At 42.4% G+C, this 18,403-nt stretch overlaps 1 protein-coding gene across 1 annotated transcript in view; it reads right to left on the bottom strand.

Moving 5' to 3' along the window:
- The window catches only part of sez6b (seizure related 6 homolog b), a 218,763-nt gene extending 204,166 nt beyond the window's left edge, over positions 1 to 14,597 (bottom strand). Inside the window, exon 1 of the mRNA XM_078244986.1 lies at positions 14,009 to 14,597. Coding sequence (XP_078101112.1) covers positions 14,009 to 14,597 — 589 coding nt within the window. The remainder of the gene's footprint in view (positions 1 to 14,008) is intronic.
- Between the last annotated feature and the right edge of the window lie 3,806 nt (positions 14,598 to 18,403).

Here is an 18,403-nt window from a genome sequence, read left to right on the forward strand (position 1 = left end):
AACAGAATGCACCTAATGAAATATATTAAAGTAACAGATTAATCTTTGAGTCAGGAAGGGGGGGGTGAGAGCAATTCCAGGGCTAGCGCGCATTTCGCTATCTTCTTGGGAGACAGAACGTCCGAGCTGTGTCCAAATTATGAGCGGCGACAGTAACTATGACGGAATGATGAAACTGAATAAGGATAAAAGAGTAGACCAGAGAGAGTTCTGGGTCAGAGCTGAAAAGACTGTTTGGCAGCAGGAGGAGACAGTCGTGAAGGGTTCTGAACCATATAGATGTTTGTATATATATATATATATATGATTGTATCACTTGCAATATCATTTTTACTAAAGATTTGTTATAACTTAAACTGAGCGAATCCTGAGTATTATTTTCTGGTCTACCAGTCAACGAACACAGAGGTAGCTTAAGAAGTGACCAAGTGGAGTCAGAAAACGCTGACCTTTTGAGCCTGAGCAGAGTTCGGTCATTCGGTCAATTTTTTTTTGCTGGACTTCACACACTGGACTCTTCTCTCCAGATCCAAAACGGTGCACCGAACTTTAAGGTAAGAGAATGCCTGTTTTCGTCTTTTATAATACCAAAATTCTCACATTCGGACCTCAAAACTAAATTGCTTTTGGATCTGTGAGGGTAAGACATCTTGGTTTTAATTTAAATTGGGCATACATTCATGTAATTGATATTGCAAGGATAAATAGGCCTACCTCTCTACAATCCGTGATTGAAAAGAGGGGATTTTGAGACTGCCATGATGGTACAGCCGGACACTGAACATGTGTTCCGTTAACAGATTATCGTGAACGTATAATCTGAGGAAAAAAAAAAGATTCTCGCCATCGTGACCGTATGACATCAGAATTACCGTGATTGTGTAACCTGAAAATAATTGATATTCCAGAGCCGTGATCGTGCTGTCTGAAGAAGCGCTTTTGTGTACAAGTCTGAATCCGACCAGTACCAAGACAATTTAAATTAGAATGAGATATTGCATGCTATGTGAACTGACTGCATTGCTGAATGCTGAATGGTTCCAGTAGGAAACTGGGATCTGAATGCTGAATGGTTCCAGTAGGAAGCTGGGATTCGAGATATGGTGTAAGGGCAACTTCTTTGGGAGAATTTGTGAAAAATAAATAAATAAAAATATTCCATCACAACTACCTGACCTTTATCAGAAAAATCAGAAGTGCATAAAGAAAACTGTGGACATGCAGTAAAGAGAAGATTAAAGTGTAAAAGTGCAAAAGTAATCACACACAGGGCTCTACTCATAGCAATCCTTTCTCGAAACCCAAGTGGAAAAATGTTTGTGTTTCCATACAGGGATAGTAGTATACTATACATATTATTATGTTAAAAAATAATAAAATATATGACACACTGGTATCGGAACGGTACTCGGTATCGGCCGATTCCGATACCAAGTTCAGGTATCGGAATCGGTATCGGGAAGCAAAAAATGGTATCGGGCCATCTCTACTTATAAGTGATATAAAGATAATATAATATAATAATCTACATATTTGGTGGGGCAAAACGCTATGTGATAGATCTATAAAAGATAATAATATAATATACTTGGTATATTAAAGGGGGTAAATAATTGTTGTAAAAGGGAAAGACAGAGCAGACAGCTTAGAGAGGAGTGTATCGAACGGCAGTCAGAGCGTGACTGGATCAGGTTACAAGGAGGCGTTTCCAGCGGGGAGGAGTCTGCCGCAGACCTTCTGTCTGTGAGCTGTTCAGCACACAAACATAAAAAAAAAAAACTTGAATTGACTCAAATGCCTCAAAAAGTTGAGAAAAAACAAGAGGTTGCCTTCCAGGCCAGCTTCCTCTGGAGACAGTGAGAAAAAAGTTAAATCCTCCCAACCTGAAGTGCAGTATAGACTTAAATTTAACAGTTACTTTCACTCAAAGTCAAATTGACCATTGACCTACTTCTTGCCTTTATCTGAGCGATATTCACTTAATAGTTTTCCTATTAATGGGTTAAGACATGCCTTGAATATCAAGCAACTTTTTATAGATAAATTACATTTTATAAATTCTGTAACATTTTCATTGAATTTCTGTGACAGCTTCAACCAAGATTAGTAGCAACTATGTTAATTCAGTTGGTGTGTCAGGAAATGTTTAAAGTACATTTGACTGTTCTACTTTTGAGCACCAATAACATAGGCAACTTTGGAATTGAACTGGGGAATTACTGGAATTGTTGGGTCTTTTTAAATTATAGAGTGTGGTCTAGACCTACTCTATCTGTAAAGTGTCTTGTTGAGATAACTCTTGTTATGATTTGATACCATAAATAAAATTGAATTGAATTGAAACATGCTTTTATGACTCAGTGCTGCCCAGATAATTTATTGGGAAGTGATCTCATATAAAAATTTGAATTAGATTGATGAAAAGTTGATACAAACATAACTTAGAACACTTGTGTGTTATCAATGGAAATAGCCTGACATAAACATCAGTAAACTATTTTTGGATGAAGCCTGTAAAATACACCCTTTACCTTTAACATGATAGAAGGACACTGTGTGTGATATATTTTTTTTTGTATTGGTTAATTTAACCCTGAACACCAGAGATTGTTTACAGTGTATAATTAATCTGTTCATGTCTTACAGATTCACAAACTGAAAAAAAAATAGGAAATCGGTTTGCTACTGGTTAGAATGGATGAAGCACACTGCACCACAAGCTAATGTTAACAATTGCATAGCATGCTCCACTGGGAGGCCACAGTTAGGCCCCATTCAAATTGAACAACCAAAAATGATGCCACAGGTTTGCAATATGTCCTTAGTCTGTTTAAGCTATGCCTTCTCTAAACCTCACACCTAAAATGAAAAAAAAAATAGAAGTCTACTGTTACTGTTTCCTTCAGTAAATACTGTCTTGCCACCTGTTGCTTAAACCTTTTCCAGGTAATTACACACATTTCACGAGAAGAGGACAGGGAAAAAGTGCACTACTGAGCTTGTCTTGGTGTGGACATCACTACCGACATAGGTAACTACTTAGCCTCATGGTTTGTTAATCAAAGCGCCAGTAGAGGCAGTGTGGAGGCAGTTCGAGAACTTATCTTCCATGCTCCACAAACAGCACCCGAACATGTCCCATACCGAGCAAGAAGAGGCACTCCTGGTAGCACTGTTGATGACAGAGTGTTCATGGGTGATAAAACCCTATGTACCCAGAGGATAGCTACCAGACGAGTTCAAAGCACGCAATCAGATTGGCGGGGGGGGTTTGAGTCATTCTTTTCTGGTGGACAACAGTAAACAAAATTTGAATTGTATTACAACAGCTTTTTGCCAATTACACATGTGATGCGGAGAAGGGCATAGCTGAGCCAGCTGAGACCGACTTCTCTGATGGAAGAATTAGCAGAAAATTAAAATGTTTAATATTGATATTGATGCTTACATTACGTACATTATGACCCTGTAACCGTTTGGATGCATAGAATGTTTGAAGATGGAAAGACATGATTATGGTAATATTGGTCTCCATTGCTGTGTTTGCTAGCATCCTCGTCTGTTGTGGCTGCTGTACATCCCCTGTGTCAGAACTCTAATCAATAGACTAATAACTGTGGCCTTATCAAAAGAGGGTGCTCCCCCAGCCTATCAGATGTTAGAAGTCAGTATAGCCCTAAGGAAGACATAGGTTTGAAGTATGAGTTTACAGTTTTAATAAAAGTAGATGTTTGTTTTGAAGTTTTTGCTATCACACGATGTTTAGAGATTTCCACAAAATAAATGTAACCATTGGTATAGTCATAGAGAGCAATGTAAATGTGCAGCTTACACTAGTGGCTAGAATCTACATATAAGACACACACACCACACCACGTCATTTTTATTAGCAGTGTGGTTTATTCTTCACTACTCTGGATGGCATTGAACTAGCCTCCAGCACAACTGTCAGAAATCTAGGAGTTGTTTTTGATCAGGATATATCCTTTAACGCCCACTTAAAACAAACCTCAAGAACAGCCTTTTTTCACCTGCGTAACATTGCCAAAATTAGGCACATCCTGTCTCAAAACGATGCTGAAAAACTAGTCCATGCATTTGTTACCTCCAGGCTGGACTATTTTAATTCCTTACTATCAGGTTGCTCAAATAAGTCCCTTAAGACTCTCCAGCTGATCCAGAATACTGCAGTGCGTGTGCTGACAATAACTAAGAAAAGATATATTTCTCCTGTATTAGCTTCTCTGCATTGGCCTACTGTAAAATCCAGGATTAAATTTAAAATCCTTCTCCTGACCTATAAAGCTCAATGGTCAAGCACCATCATATCTTGAAGAGCTCATAGTACCTTATTGTCCCACTAGAGCACTGCACTCCCAAAATGCAGAGTTACTTGGGAGTCTCTAAAAGTAGAATGGGAGCCAGAGCCTTTAGCTATCAGGCTCCTCTCCTGTGGAACCAGCACCCAGTCTGGGTTCATTGGGCAGACACCATCACCACATTTAAGAGTAAACTTAAATCTCTCCTCTTTGATAAAGCTTATAGTTAGGGAGTGAGGAGTTGCAGCGTACGCCTAGACCGGTGGGTGAGGGTGTGTAGCCACAGTCACGGCGCGCCCCCTCCCTATCTCTGCTTCTCTGCGCCTCTCAGCTATGCTGTTATAGTTTTAGACTGCCGGGGGACTTCCTTTGACACACTGAGCTCCTCTCTCCTCTTTCTTTTCATCTGTGTGCAAATGCTTGTTACTAACCTAGCTCTGGGGAGCTTGTTCCCGGAGCCCTTATGTTTTCTTGCCCTGCAGTTTTCCCTGGATTAGGGTGGCACCTAAATCATGGTATGCCCTGCAGTGCCCTACTACAGCTATACCCTACTACGCCGTGCAGTGCCCTGCTACGTCCAGCTACGCCCTGCAGTACCCTGCTACGTCCAGCTACGCCCTGCAGTACCCTGCTACGCCCTGCTGCGTCATGCTATGCTCTGCTACACCCTGCTACGCCCTGCAGTGCCCTGCTACGCCATGAACTACTACAACAACTACTATTTCTAGTCATAGTTCCATTATCTTTATTGTGACTATAATTGCCACTGTTCATCATATCCCCAACCGGCACCAGCAGACAACCGCCCACCAAGAGCCTGGATCTGTCCGAGGTTTCTCCCTAAAAGGAAGTTTTCCTCACCACTCAAGGTTTCTGCCTAAAAGGAGTTTTTCCTCGCCACCGTCGCACTAAATGCTTGCTCTTGTGGTAATTACTGGAATTGTAAAGTGTCTCGAGATAACTCTTGTTATGATTTGATACTATAAATAAAATTGAATTGAATTGAATATTGTCAACTAATCACAGGCCTTTGCATTTATGCCTTATATTACTACTATAAGTGTTCTCATTATCTCGAGTCTGACCATCTATAGCTTTTTGATATACAGCTTGAGATTGCAGGAAGAGGTAGAGCCATGTGACCTTACCTTGTTAACTTTATTTATTTTTCTCAAAAATGTGGCCACACAGTACATATGGTATTTACAACTGGCTGAGATTTGATAACAATGCAAGCCAGACCATATGAAGATGTGGTCCAGCTAGTCAATCCCATTCATTCTGTCTGCTGTGAATTCTGCGTGTATTAACAAGAGTTTTTCCTGATCCAGATCAGATATCCAGATTCAGATCACAGGTCTAAAAGGGATATCAGTCTTGTTTAGGAAAAGCCAGGATGAACAAACATGTACTGTAACTCTATTGAACTACTGTACAAGTACAGACAATGTTATAAACACACTCTATCTGACATTGTCTGAAGGTTTTCTGCCTCTAAGGCTGGCTTTCTAAGCAGCTCAGCCCTGTGATGGGACAGCGGAGGACAGAACATTTCCTAGTGGCCTTCGGGGGTTTCTGCTCCACCACCTCCATCCCTCCCTCTCTCTGAGCTAAAAAGTACACTTTTGCTGAAGTGCTTCCTTATGAAGAAGAACATCACTCTGTGTCCCCTCGGCCCTAAGTGTCCACTCCAGCATTATTACTGCACTACAGTGCTGTCCGTCACCCTGTGTTACAGTGGGCTTTGTGTATAGTCCTGCTGTCTATGCTTTGACTGGCCATCACCCAGCACACAGATCTGGGGCCCGTTTCAGGAAGGAGGTTTAACAAACTTTGAGTCTAACCCTGAACTCTGAGTTGATTTACCCTGAGACGGGAAACTCTGAGTTTTCGGTTCCAGAACAGCTGATTCGAGTTGGTTCAATCAACTAAGAGTCGGTTCACTCAGAGTTAAGCGTGTGCACCACCACTATAAAAAGGCAGCATGAATGGATCCATGATACTACGATTCAACCACAAACAAATTTCGTTAAAAAAGCAACACAGCGGCTGCTGCAACAGAGAGAATTTGCATGAGAGAAAATCACTGCTAGAGTAAATGCGTAAGTTCCAATATAGTGTATTAATATCTTAATTATCTTAATATCTTTAATCATGAGTATAATATTACTGGTGAAATGGTATTGAACCTATAATCTATTTCATTTAGGTGCAATCCTCCAGGCGAAAAAGTTCTAGGCCTATTAATCCCATTCTGAGGCTGCAGCACCATCATTAACAGAATTATAATTCATAATCTTTTATTTCAAAGGGTTTACATCATTCACATGCAATACTGTGGAACTCATTTTTGATGGCTCTTACTGGTTTGTGTCCAGAAAACACTACAAAAAACATTTAAAACATGTTTCAGAGCGAGTCACACTCTTCTGATGGCACTTTGCATCATCAATGTTGTAAACAAAACTGCCGTTTGCAAAAAAACGTAATGCGACACAAATAACCTGCTGGGATGTAGAGCATGTCCATGAAGGGTGACGTTAGTGATATGAGGACGGATAAGGTTATGTAGGCTACATAACTTATAGACTGGGAAGAAAATTGATACCGCTCAAATAGGTAGTCATCTGGAAATAAAAATGCATCTATAGTCGGGGCCTCAATATCATCTCCTGATGTATGTTTAACTCCCTGCGAAGTAATAAAGCTTCTTCATCAACGGGATTGTCGACTGTTATGGGTTGGTGTGTTTTATCTTATTTTGGTAGTCTGTTTCTGTTCTGTATTTTGCTCAGTTTCCTGTTTTATTTTAATAGTTTGGTTTTCTGTCTTGTCTAGTCTGGTTTTACTTTGTCTTGTGTTTTCCCGCCTTTTTTGATTGTTCTGCCCAGCCCTAATGTGTTTCACCTGTTTCCCAGCCCTTGTGTCACCTGTCTTGTGTTACCTCGTTACCCTGTGTATTTAGTCTTTGTGTTCCCCTTGTCCTGTGTCAGATCATTGTGTGTGTGTGTGTGTGTGTGTGTGTGTGTGTGTGTGTGTGTGTGTCTTGTAGACAGTTTTGCATTCCTGTGTGTGTTTTTCGTCTCCAGTTTGTATTTTGAGTGTTAGTTTTCCCTGTGAGTCTTAGTGTTCCTGTTATTCTATTTTTGACTTTATTTTGGATTCCTTTTACCTGCCTTTTCCAGGACTCCTTTGGTTTTGTGTGTTTTTTTGTTTAATTAAATCATCAAACGATCCTCTGCTTCTGTCTCTGCATTTTGGGTCCGCCATTCACCAACCCTCCCTAACAGTCGACAAAAGGAAATGCCATGTTTTGAGAAAAAAAAATGTTTTTATTCATGCAGATAATAAACTGCGCTAAAATGCGTCTGATACATACTGAATCAATGTGATGTGTCAGAGGAAGGAGACTGCGAGAAACTCGAGCTATAGTGAAGAAAACCTGCTCCCGACCAGGTTAGGTTCACAGGCTCAGTTTACCATAGTAACTGACTCTGAGGTTAAGTTACCTCTCTTTCTGAAACGGGCTAGAGTTACCCCTCTCTCTCAGGTTTGATTAACCTCCCTTTCTGAAACAGAGTTTCCCTCATCTCAGGGTTAACAAACTCAGAGTTTTCACTAAACCTGCTTTCTGAAATGCGGCCCAGCTGATTAATCAAGCGTGACGGTTCTAGACCATTTCAAATAGAGGGGCCAGGTTGGGGCCACATGCCATTTTAGGGTTACCAAATATATTAAGCACGTCTTGCATGCCACTAACCATGGGTTGGGTTCTACAAAAAACTAACGATACACATATAACAATAAACACAAGAATACTCATTCAGAGTTAACTTACATTTTATTTATCACTGCAGATGAATAATATCCCCTCTTTGGGGATAAATGTGGGGTTAAAAATGTAAAAGGATTACATAAGATTATCAAACGTGTATTGTTCCTTATAAATAAAGTAACAAATTGACGAATATTTTTGGTTTTGTTTTGATGTAAGTACTTGGCATATGTGTGTGGTGGAATTTCCAGTTTATGAACTCATGCTATGTAAGTTGAGACAGTGGTACCCAGGTGTCATTCAGGTCAGTGTCCAACATAACCTCATAACCTTTCCAGGAAGAGGAGTACTTCAACTTTCAGTCTCAGTATATGACGGGAGACGTAGCAGCTGTATGATAAGACTGTGCTGCTCACCCTGCCAAGGCCATAGAGAAAGTAAACACATAACACATTTTGTCTGAGCTGAGATATTCGTCTGTATATGCTACGCACCGGTCACTGAGCTCTCTCTCTCTCTCTCTCTCTCTCTCTCTCTCTCTCTCTCATAAAAAGAGACAGGATGAGTGGAGAAAACTGTGGTAGTTGTCTAAGCCTTTGTGCCTGTGTGCGTGCGTGTGTCTCTCTCTCTCTCTGTCCGTCCGTCGGTCTCTCTCTCCATGTGCCTGATCGCGTGTCTCGCTGTGAGAAGTCAAGACAGCCAAAATCACCATAAACCTGGCTGTTTAATTTTGAAATGTGTTTATTTTGGTAAAATATCCGGCTGCACTGTGGTCTCCCTGTATTTGATTACCTGCATGGCCGGACTTGATGTGGATAACAGATTGGATAACATGGGTGCCGAAATGGGTCTGGCCTTCCTCCCAGAGTTTGACCATTAAAGGAGAATTCCAGCTAAAGCTACGCGAGTACTTTCGATAGAAAAAAACCCCGACCCGAATCAGTGCAGGTAACACGGAGAAGCTGCAGCTACGTACTACAAGCGTCCCCTGAGCTAAAACGGCAGTGGTCGGGGCAAGTTTTAGACTGCCTTTGTGCCTCTTAACAGACACAAAATGCAATTAATATGTCTGTGCCACATGAACAGGGCCCTTACGCGTCAACAAAATGCATTTTCAACTCAGACATTGTTTAAATTCACCTACCCTGGTCCCTGTCTCAATCCTACCGGTAGCTAGCTTGCCCTGCTAGCTGATAGCCGTTAGCCGTTAGCTGCTAGCTGCCGTCCGGTGAGTGTATTCAGACAGGCTTCTGTGATAATCATCCCAATAACAATCCACGGAGCGGCGGTGATGTGGCTATGTCCTCCAGAGGACAGGTCATGTCACGTCTTGAAGTGTATATAGCTCAACAGTCCCGCCCCTCCTCTGAGAGACCTTGGGTTCCGGAAGTAAATTTCCCATTAATTTCTCCCATTGACGTCTGGAAAGATCCGTATATAAAGAGTTTTAGAGCATGCCTTAGGCTAACCAGGTGGTACGTGACTCATAAGCATACAACGTATCATTTCGAGTAAAAAAACGAACAGAAAATCCCCAAAAAGTCAAGTACAAGTCAAGTACAAGACTGTGTACATGTCGTCATCTCAGAGCGAAGGAACTACTCCTCCCATAAACCACCGCGCACCACTGAACAAAGGAAGCTAACGTTAGTTTAGCTAACAGCTAATTCGGCTAACCGCTAGCTGAGACAGCATGTAATAACTTTAAAAGACCCTCAAAATAAAACCTAAAAATAACCGTTAACATATATAACGGCTGTTACGTCAGCTGTAGACGGCTTTACCCAGTGTTAAGTTTGAGTTAACATTATTTTAGACTGAATCAAGCTGTCAGCTAGCGGTTAGCCGAATTAGCTATTAGCTAAACTAACGTTAGCTTCCCGGCAGAGGCTAACGTCAGAAGCGTGGAACAGATCGTGATTCGTGCAGTGTCGTAAATCCTCGTGAGGATCGTGCAGGCAGCACAGATCGGGTACTGACACCCCCCCTCCTCACCAGCATGAGTTCCACCAATCAGAGGCATCACTGTGGGATTGTTCAGGATTGTGGGTAATGAAGTACTTATCCAAGACATCGCGAATAAAAGACATTTATCTCAAAACAAGGGTAGTGCCCCATGATTTGTGGTGTCTATATGAGCATATACAATCACTGAGTCATGTCGGCATGCTGGTTTTAAGTCTACCATCAATGGTTATGATTTTATGGCTTATACTCCAATTTGTCAATGGAGAAATTGCATTGTAGTTTTACTTCTGCAACCCGCTGCGGGACTGTTGAGCTCTATTCCCCCCTAAAAAAAACAGTAGTGCGGTAGTAGCTGTTAGCTGCTAGCTGCCCTCCGGTGAGTGTGTACAGCCAGATAGCCGTTAGCCGTTAGCTGTTAGCTGCTAGCTGCCGTCCGGTGAGTATATTCAGCCAGGCTTTTGTGATAATCATCCCAATAACAATCCACGGAGCGGTGATGGTGTTGCTATGTCCTCCAGTTACTGAAGGCTAGCATTAGCTTGCGCTTGGAGCAGGTTCATCTGCCTGTTTCCCCTCTGTCTCGTTCTTTCCAACTCTTGTGAGGCTAGTTCTTCGTCTGTATACTCGGGTTTGAATAAATAAGGACGACCATCAAACTGAAAAGGCTCTTCGTGTGTTGTATATCTGCTATATTCTCCATAGTTACGTTACTCCAAGCTTCTTCCCTTATAAACAACTCCGCTCTTCACTCTTCACACACTATGCTCCGATATGCACACTACTGTTTACCTTTTCCTGCTACAACTGAATTCCCAGGAGACAGCGCGATGTTACAGCTAAGCTTCAGTAACGCTATTACCGTGCAAGCCACAGACCGTTTATCCCGTTTCCATGTAGTTACATAGTCACTGATATGGTCATAACCACTACAGTACTCAATTACCTATTTTGAGGGGGAAATAATCTAAACCGTTCACTGCTAAGGCATGATCTGTCCTATGCAGGACATCCACCAGTCCACCGGGCGCTCCATGGATTGTTATTGGGATGATTATCACAGAATACTGGCTGAATACACTCACCGGACGGCAGCTAGCAGCTAAAGGCTAACGGCTATCTGGCTGTACACACTCACCGGAGGGCAGCTAGCAGCTAACAGCTACTACCGCACTACTGTTTTTTTAGGGGGGAATACACTTCAAGACGTGACATGACCTGTCCTCTGGAGGACACAGCCACACCACCGCCGCTCCGTGGATTGTTATTGGGATGATTATCACAAAAGCCTGGCTGAATACACTCACCGGACGGCAGCTAGCAGCTAACGGCTAACAGCTATCTGGCTGTACACACTCACCGGAGGGCAGCTAGCAGCTAACAGCTACTACCGCACTACTGTTTTTTTTAGGGGGGAATAAACTTCATGACCTGTCCTCTGGAGGAAATATCCACACCACCGCTCCACACAGAAGCCTGTCTGAATACACTGACCGGACAGCAGCTAGCAGCTAACGGCTATCAGCTAGCAGGGGAAGCTAGCTACCGGCAGGATCGACCAGGGTAGGTGAATTTAAACAATGTCTGAGTTGAAAATGCATCTTGTAGACACGTAAGGGCCCTGTTCATGTGGCACAGACATATTAATTGCATTTTGTGTCTGTTAAGAGGCACAAAGGCACTCTAAAACTTGCCCCAACACTGCCGTTATTTAACGTAAGATTAAATTGGCCGGAATTCTCCTTTAAGAATGTTTATGCGCCTTTTTTTACATCAATTTATAGTGGAAATGTCTATATGTAAAGGAAAACACAGGTGACAATTCTAAATATAAAAACATAATGAAATATAATGCAGTAAGGCTCTCAGACATTCTGTATTAATTTCAAATGTTTATTCTCCTGTGGATCAACTTTATGGTAGTATCTGATTCAGACCATCTGATGGACACAGAGCCCCGTTTGGGACTGGTCTCTGAATGAGACAAAGTTTAGAGAAGTGGCTGTACACTGCTCTTCATCGAAGGTGGAAAACTACGGACGAAATACACGGAGCATGGACCTGGGGATACATGTCTGCGGCAGCATGCCCACAGCAGAGTGTTCATAATAATCAACTGAAGCTGCTACACTGACCACGGAAGCAAAGCCCGTCTACGGAAAGCCGTTCCACTCCCTATTCAGCCCCATTGTACCGAATTTGGTTGCAGTTCCACCAGAGTTCCACTGGGGGTGATCGCGGTCCAGTGCTAAATGCATGAGACTCTATGGAGCTAAACGGCAAAATTTGTCTCTTTCGCCTGATTGTCAGTGAGAAATCTCAGATTTGATTGTAGTTTTTGCAAGTTCAACATTAATTATAGGTCAAACGTTGAATGAACGAGTACTTGTGTCCTTTCGATTTCTTACAGGTTGAGTCGTTGTTGCCCATAACACGCTAGCATTCTGCTAATGAATGCTGATTGGTCAGTGAAGGACTGATTACGATTGGAGATCCCGCTTGACGGCATCCAAAGCAGAACCAGAATGTCAGAGTGAATGTTTCGGCGTGGTCTTTAAAACATTAGCAAACCTCTTTCTAGCACGTGTATTAACAGGGAGAGCCTAACCTGTTAGCTGTGTTGTCGATGCTTCAAGAGAACAAAGGAAGCGACTCAGAGCTTGCCGTAAAGCAGTATCTCTGGCCGTATATGTGTATGACGTCATTGACATTTTAAAAGGCTTTTTAGAACAAAAAAGCCACTTATAAAAAACACCCAGCAGTGTGTATTTTCTTAGCCTCCCCTTTCGAATGCAACATTCAAATTACTAGACAAAAAATTATATTATATGGATTTTGAGGGGTATAGCTCCATAGAGTCCCATTCATTCTGCACTGGCCTGTGCGCGCCCCCTATATGGAACTCTGGTGGAACTGCAACCAGTTCAGAAGCCGGAAGTAACGAGAGAGTGGAACTTCTTCCCTTATTAGAAATTCTTTGACGGAAGCCACACGCACCTGTGCACGCATCACGCCGCTCATCTCTATTTTTACGTAGACAAAAGACACAGAGCCCCGGTCAGAGGAAACGGCTCACAGCAGTACAAACTTTTACAAGTCAAAACTGAGCACACTGAGCAGCTCTCGCTGGCAGTACGATTCTTTGTTTTTGTTTTTCATTTGACAGGAACAATGCACAGCTCCTTAGCAGTACCAGAGTTGGCTATAAGCTAATTTTCATCTGTAGTCCCTGGGCAGGAAACAGAGAATAACATCTCTGTCAGAAAGGAAATAAAAGTGGAGTACAAAAACGCTAACACATCAGTAAAGGACAACAATCAAACACAGTATTAAAACTTGCCCACAACAATAACAACAAAAACCACAACACAAAAACACCACTCCGACAACAAGAACCACAACATGAAGACAACACTACAACAACAATACAATGCCAAAACAATAGTACCAATAATAAGATCACAACATTAAGACACCACTACAACAGGACTTCACAACATTAAGATTAGCTGTGAACAAGTTTGCTCAAATATTGGTCGGGACAATTCAGTGCTCTTAAAAATACATGCAAACCCACCACCCTTAATCAGTTGTCATTTTTTGTCTCACAAGAAAAAGGCAAATTTATTCACCTTTCTTTCTCACCGACTTCACATACAACTGACTAAATCTTTCTCTTGTGTAGCATTAAGGGGCTATAACTAGCGTATCGTTGTGCAACCCTGTGTTGTAGAATGACAATGATGAACCGTGAACTTAATAAAGACATTCTTCATATTACAATTAAAATCACATGGCTTACTTCCCAGGCCACATGCACACCCATACTGCATGCACACAACAGCACTTTATAAATAGAGAACATGTTCCCCTATCGTTGTTTTCCAATCATCCTAAGAAATGTGATTCTTATGTATGTGGTGTAATTAAAAAGGCATACTAATGTTACCTGGACTGTGCATGGTGGTGGTGATGGTGGTGGTGGTAGGCTCCTCTCCATTCTGCTCCAGCCCAGGCTGACTAGGCCTCTCTACATCTCCCTCCCTGGCAGCAGCAGCAGCAGAAGAAGAGGGGACGGCGGCAGCATCTTCTGGATCTTTTAAACCCACACTGGTGACTGGAGCAGGGGTGTTGGAGTGAGAAGTGGCTGCAGATGCGTGCTTTACAAGGGTTGTCTGCATGTTGGAGCTTCCAGCACTCTCATCTGAAGCCCTTTTCTCACCTTGATCCAGGGGAGTCCCGGATGGCAGGGGGGGGAAGCTGGGCTGAGAGCTGGATAACCCACTGTCTTCAAAGTAGTTTGGCTGACCGTGAGGGCGCTGGGGGGGATTCCTGTAGAGTGGGTGGTGATTGGGAAAATTGACAGGCGGGGCAGTAGTGACAATGGGGGGCCTCCTGCCCGTGTCCTGGGTGGTGGGGTACAGGCTGGCCCCGCTCTCCGCAGGGCCCCTTGGGGTCAGAGATAGAACGTCCTCAGAGGCAGACGCTGCAGAGAATGAAAGAGAATAACAGATGTGGTTGGATGAATGTTGATTCATACTAAAGACTCTTTCAGATTCTGGTTCACCATTACAAAAGCTGCATTTGTTGTCAATGTCTGAAAATGTATTGAAATATAAATTTGTTGGATATATATATAATATATAATAATCTTGTTTGTAATACAAAACCGTTGAATGCAATAACTAGGTCCTCTGTCAGTCGGTGTCTGTGAAGATGTCCGAAAAGGCTTTCCCTCTTGGAGATATTTTCCTTGTATCATAAAGTGCATTCCGTATGTTTGTTATTGCATTTTGGGTTCATTGTTATTATTGCAGGATAAGCCCAGTTGTTTCAATTTCAGCAGCATAATAGAAATGGCAGTAATAGTGAGCCAATCAAGAGCAGTATGTATAGCAAATTTCATACACAAAACAGGTATTCAGATGTTTGTTTTTTTTGGGGGGGGGGGGGCCTGTGCCCCAGTAGAGCTTTATGTCTAGCAACGCCACTGCCACAGACTCAATAATGGCTTGGCCGTGCAGGTGCAGAGATGTCTGGCTTCACTTTCCCTGCCTTTTCTCTGCTTTGGCTCCAAACCTCTCCATCCACAGCCATTTAACACACTGCCAATCCCGTTTTTAATTGGTTAATGATGGGTCATGATGCTACATCAAGCAACCAGCCTGTGTCATAACACATCTCTGCAACAAAGGCCAAGAAGCCTTCAATCCAAAACACAGAAAGTGCCAAAGCAGCCTCATTGTAGCAATATTTAACAGATTAACATGGTGACATGCCACCTTTTTTCTTAAAAGTCAAACAGTATTTATTTTCCTGAATTTCTTTTCTTCTGGACTGGGGTAATAATTCAAATTTGTACATTTTATTGGAGAAAATGGCCATAAAATAATCTCTCATCTTTGTGTCAAAATAAAAAATTCATAAATTCAGATGTAGGATTTTTGTTGTGTGTTATAGGAATATAAAATGTAATTAATTCCAGTGATTGGACAAAACGATTTTTTTGAAATTTTGTATTACGGGCTGAGTTAGGTCATTTCCCCCCCTATAACAGGAACATTTTTCCAACATGGCGTTTGCTTGTTGTATAAAAATATTATATAATAATGCATTGAGCTTTATTGTGTTTTTATCATTGGTGCTTTTTAACAAGTAGAACTGTTGCAGGTAATGCAGAGTAATACATGTCTGAAGGTGCCAGGGCACAGCGTCTGAACCTCCCGCCCCCCACACTTTTCCAATGTCAGAATTTGGTTGCATTCAACAATTACTGTAACTTTCTGAAACCAACAATCACACATTCATGCCTACTTGACGCAGTGATTGGTTAGGTGTGTGGAGGTGAGACATAGCCTGGTCCTACAAGACTCTCATACATTTCATTCGTACAGAGAGTCTGGCCTCTCTCCATTGACAAGTGTTAGCTTCCTTGAAGGCGGGTACTCTGTTGAAGTTTAAAACTATTGGATCTGCCCAGAACAAGATCCAGGGTACAAGCGGCCGAAATGGGTTTCCTCAGGAGGGTAGCTGGCGTCTCCCTTAGAGATAGGGTGAGAAGCTCAGTTATCCGTGAGGAGCTCGGAGTAGAGCTGCTGCTCCTTCGCGTCGAAAGGAGCCAGTTGAGGTGGTTCGGGCATCTGATAAGGATGCCCCCTGGGCGCCTCCCTAGGGAGGTGGTCCAGGCACGTCCAGCTGGGAGGAGGCCCCGGGGAAGACCCAGGACTAGGTGGAGGGATTATATCTCCAACCTGGCCTGAGACTGCTCGGGATCCGAGGATGGATGGATGGATGAATCTGCCCAGAGCCACTCTGGGTCTGCCATAACTAATCGCTAACGTTTGGTCGTGACGTATGTCATGCGCATGTGCAACAAGAGGGGAGACCGACAACAACTTTCGGCTTATATTTAGCATTAGAATCGCTAGCGTTAGCGTTAGCCAACTCCTTCACCACTAACGGAGCAAGCTGGAAAATCAAACTTTTCCCAAACCCCGTGGAGAGGAGGGCCACAACATCATGGCCACCAACAAAACTCAGCAAAGATTGTTCTTGCTCGGGCTTCAACTTCTGGATATTCAGCAGCATTGCTGCCACAATGGACCGAATGGCTTCGCTCGCATCTTTCTAGTGCACGTCCTCAACGTCATTGTTCTCAGCCACTCCCTCTGTTCGCTGATTGGACCTACAAATATTTGACTGGAGAAAACCCAAGAATATACCGAAAAACCCAGACGGAGTACTGAAGGGAAATGAAAATTGAGCAGAAGTAAGTAGGAGGGCGGAGCCAGGCTAGGTGAAGGCAAAAGCCACCTTAAGGCCCCTCAGTTTTTGTGCTTTAGTGTCCATGTTACCAACAAGTACTTGGAAGCGTTTGCAGCACTGGGAAGAAGATGAATGAAACAACTATAGTGCATTATGCAATATTGTTAAAAAACGACATGGTGGAATTGCACATTATGTCGCACTGTACAGAAATCCATTATTTTAGTAATTTAGTGTGGACTAAATGCTGTCAACTGCAAAACTGGAAGGACTGAGCAGACATTTATTTTGGAGTTCATTAGACTTCGCTGCTGTGTAGTGTTTATTTTAACCACATTATGAGTATATAATTATATAAATTAATATTTCCTGCCCCAAAACCCTGTTTCTCTCCTCAAAATAAGGTATTCATACTGTGTCACTGATGCTGCAGTGATTTTGACAGCAGAAAGTATAACTTCATAGCCAGAGAATAAATCTGAAATTCAGTCACCCTCTTTATCTCTCCCCGTTCACTGCTCTGCTTCACTGTACTTCCCTCTGACATCAAGGCACAGAGAACCTGTCTCGGGCTTCTGGATAGAGACAGGAACATTCCCTCACGCAGCTCTGCACTCCCCAAAGCATAGGCGCTCCATCTTTCAAAGCTGGATTTTAGCCATATCTCCTAGTTCCAACACTTCTTTATGTGGAGCAGTGCATTAGTGCTGTTACACCACTGTGAGTCAATTGGCAGTAGGGCTTTGACTCTGAACGTTGTTATTCGAATGTAATTTGAATATTTAAAAAAATAATGATATTCGAACGAATATTAGGCAGCCCTTAATATTCGAATTTCGAACCTGTTATGGGCATTATTTTTTGGTAAATGTGTTTGCTTGTAAACCTTGTTTTCAATTCAGAATCCGAGGCTTTTTCACGCATTTCAAAATGTAACTACACGTCGCGGCGATGTACGTCGCTCGGCCGCGGCTTGGTAGCGCAATTCCCCCGACTCATTTCCTGGTTCTCTTTCTCCATAAACAACGTAAAATCAAGGAGAGGGTTAACTTTTCCTGCTCCAGATTTCTCACCGTGGTCAGAAAACACAGGGGAGACGATTTGTTTCTCTCACTTTGTCTGCAGAGTCGCTACTCGCTCTGAAGCTACCGATAATCACCGTCACTCTCTCACAACACACACTCCCCACACACACACACACACGCCGGCTCGATGCACACACCAGCGCACAAGTATGAACATCAGACCACTTACGTAGGCTATGGTGAAAGCTCCGAAATTCCTGTCGAAAGCATACTGTTTGTGTTTAATCCAGGGTCTGACTTTTCATAAAAAAAATAAATTAAAAAAAACAAACAGTTGCGGCAATGTGTTTTTTTTCTGAAAACATAATTGCCTGCCTATTGACATTGACTGATACACTGCCCTCTGGTGGACACAACATATAAAACTTAGACCAATATAGGTCTTACTGAAGGCATTTAATGGTCAAAATATTATTAATAAATATTAGGGCTGTCAATCGATTAAAAAATGTAATCTAATTAATTACATACTCTGTGATTAATTTATCGAAATT

This window comes from Sander vitreus, chromosome 3 (assembly GCF_031162955.1).
Source record: "Sander vitreus isolate 19-12246 chromosome 3, sanVit1, whole genome shotgun sequence".
NCBI lineage: Eukaryota > Metazoa > Chordata > Actinopteri > Perciformes > Percidae > Sander > Sander vitreus.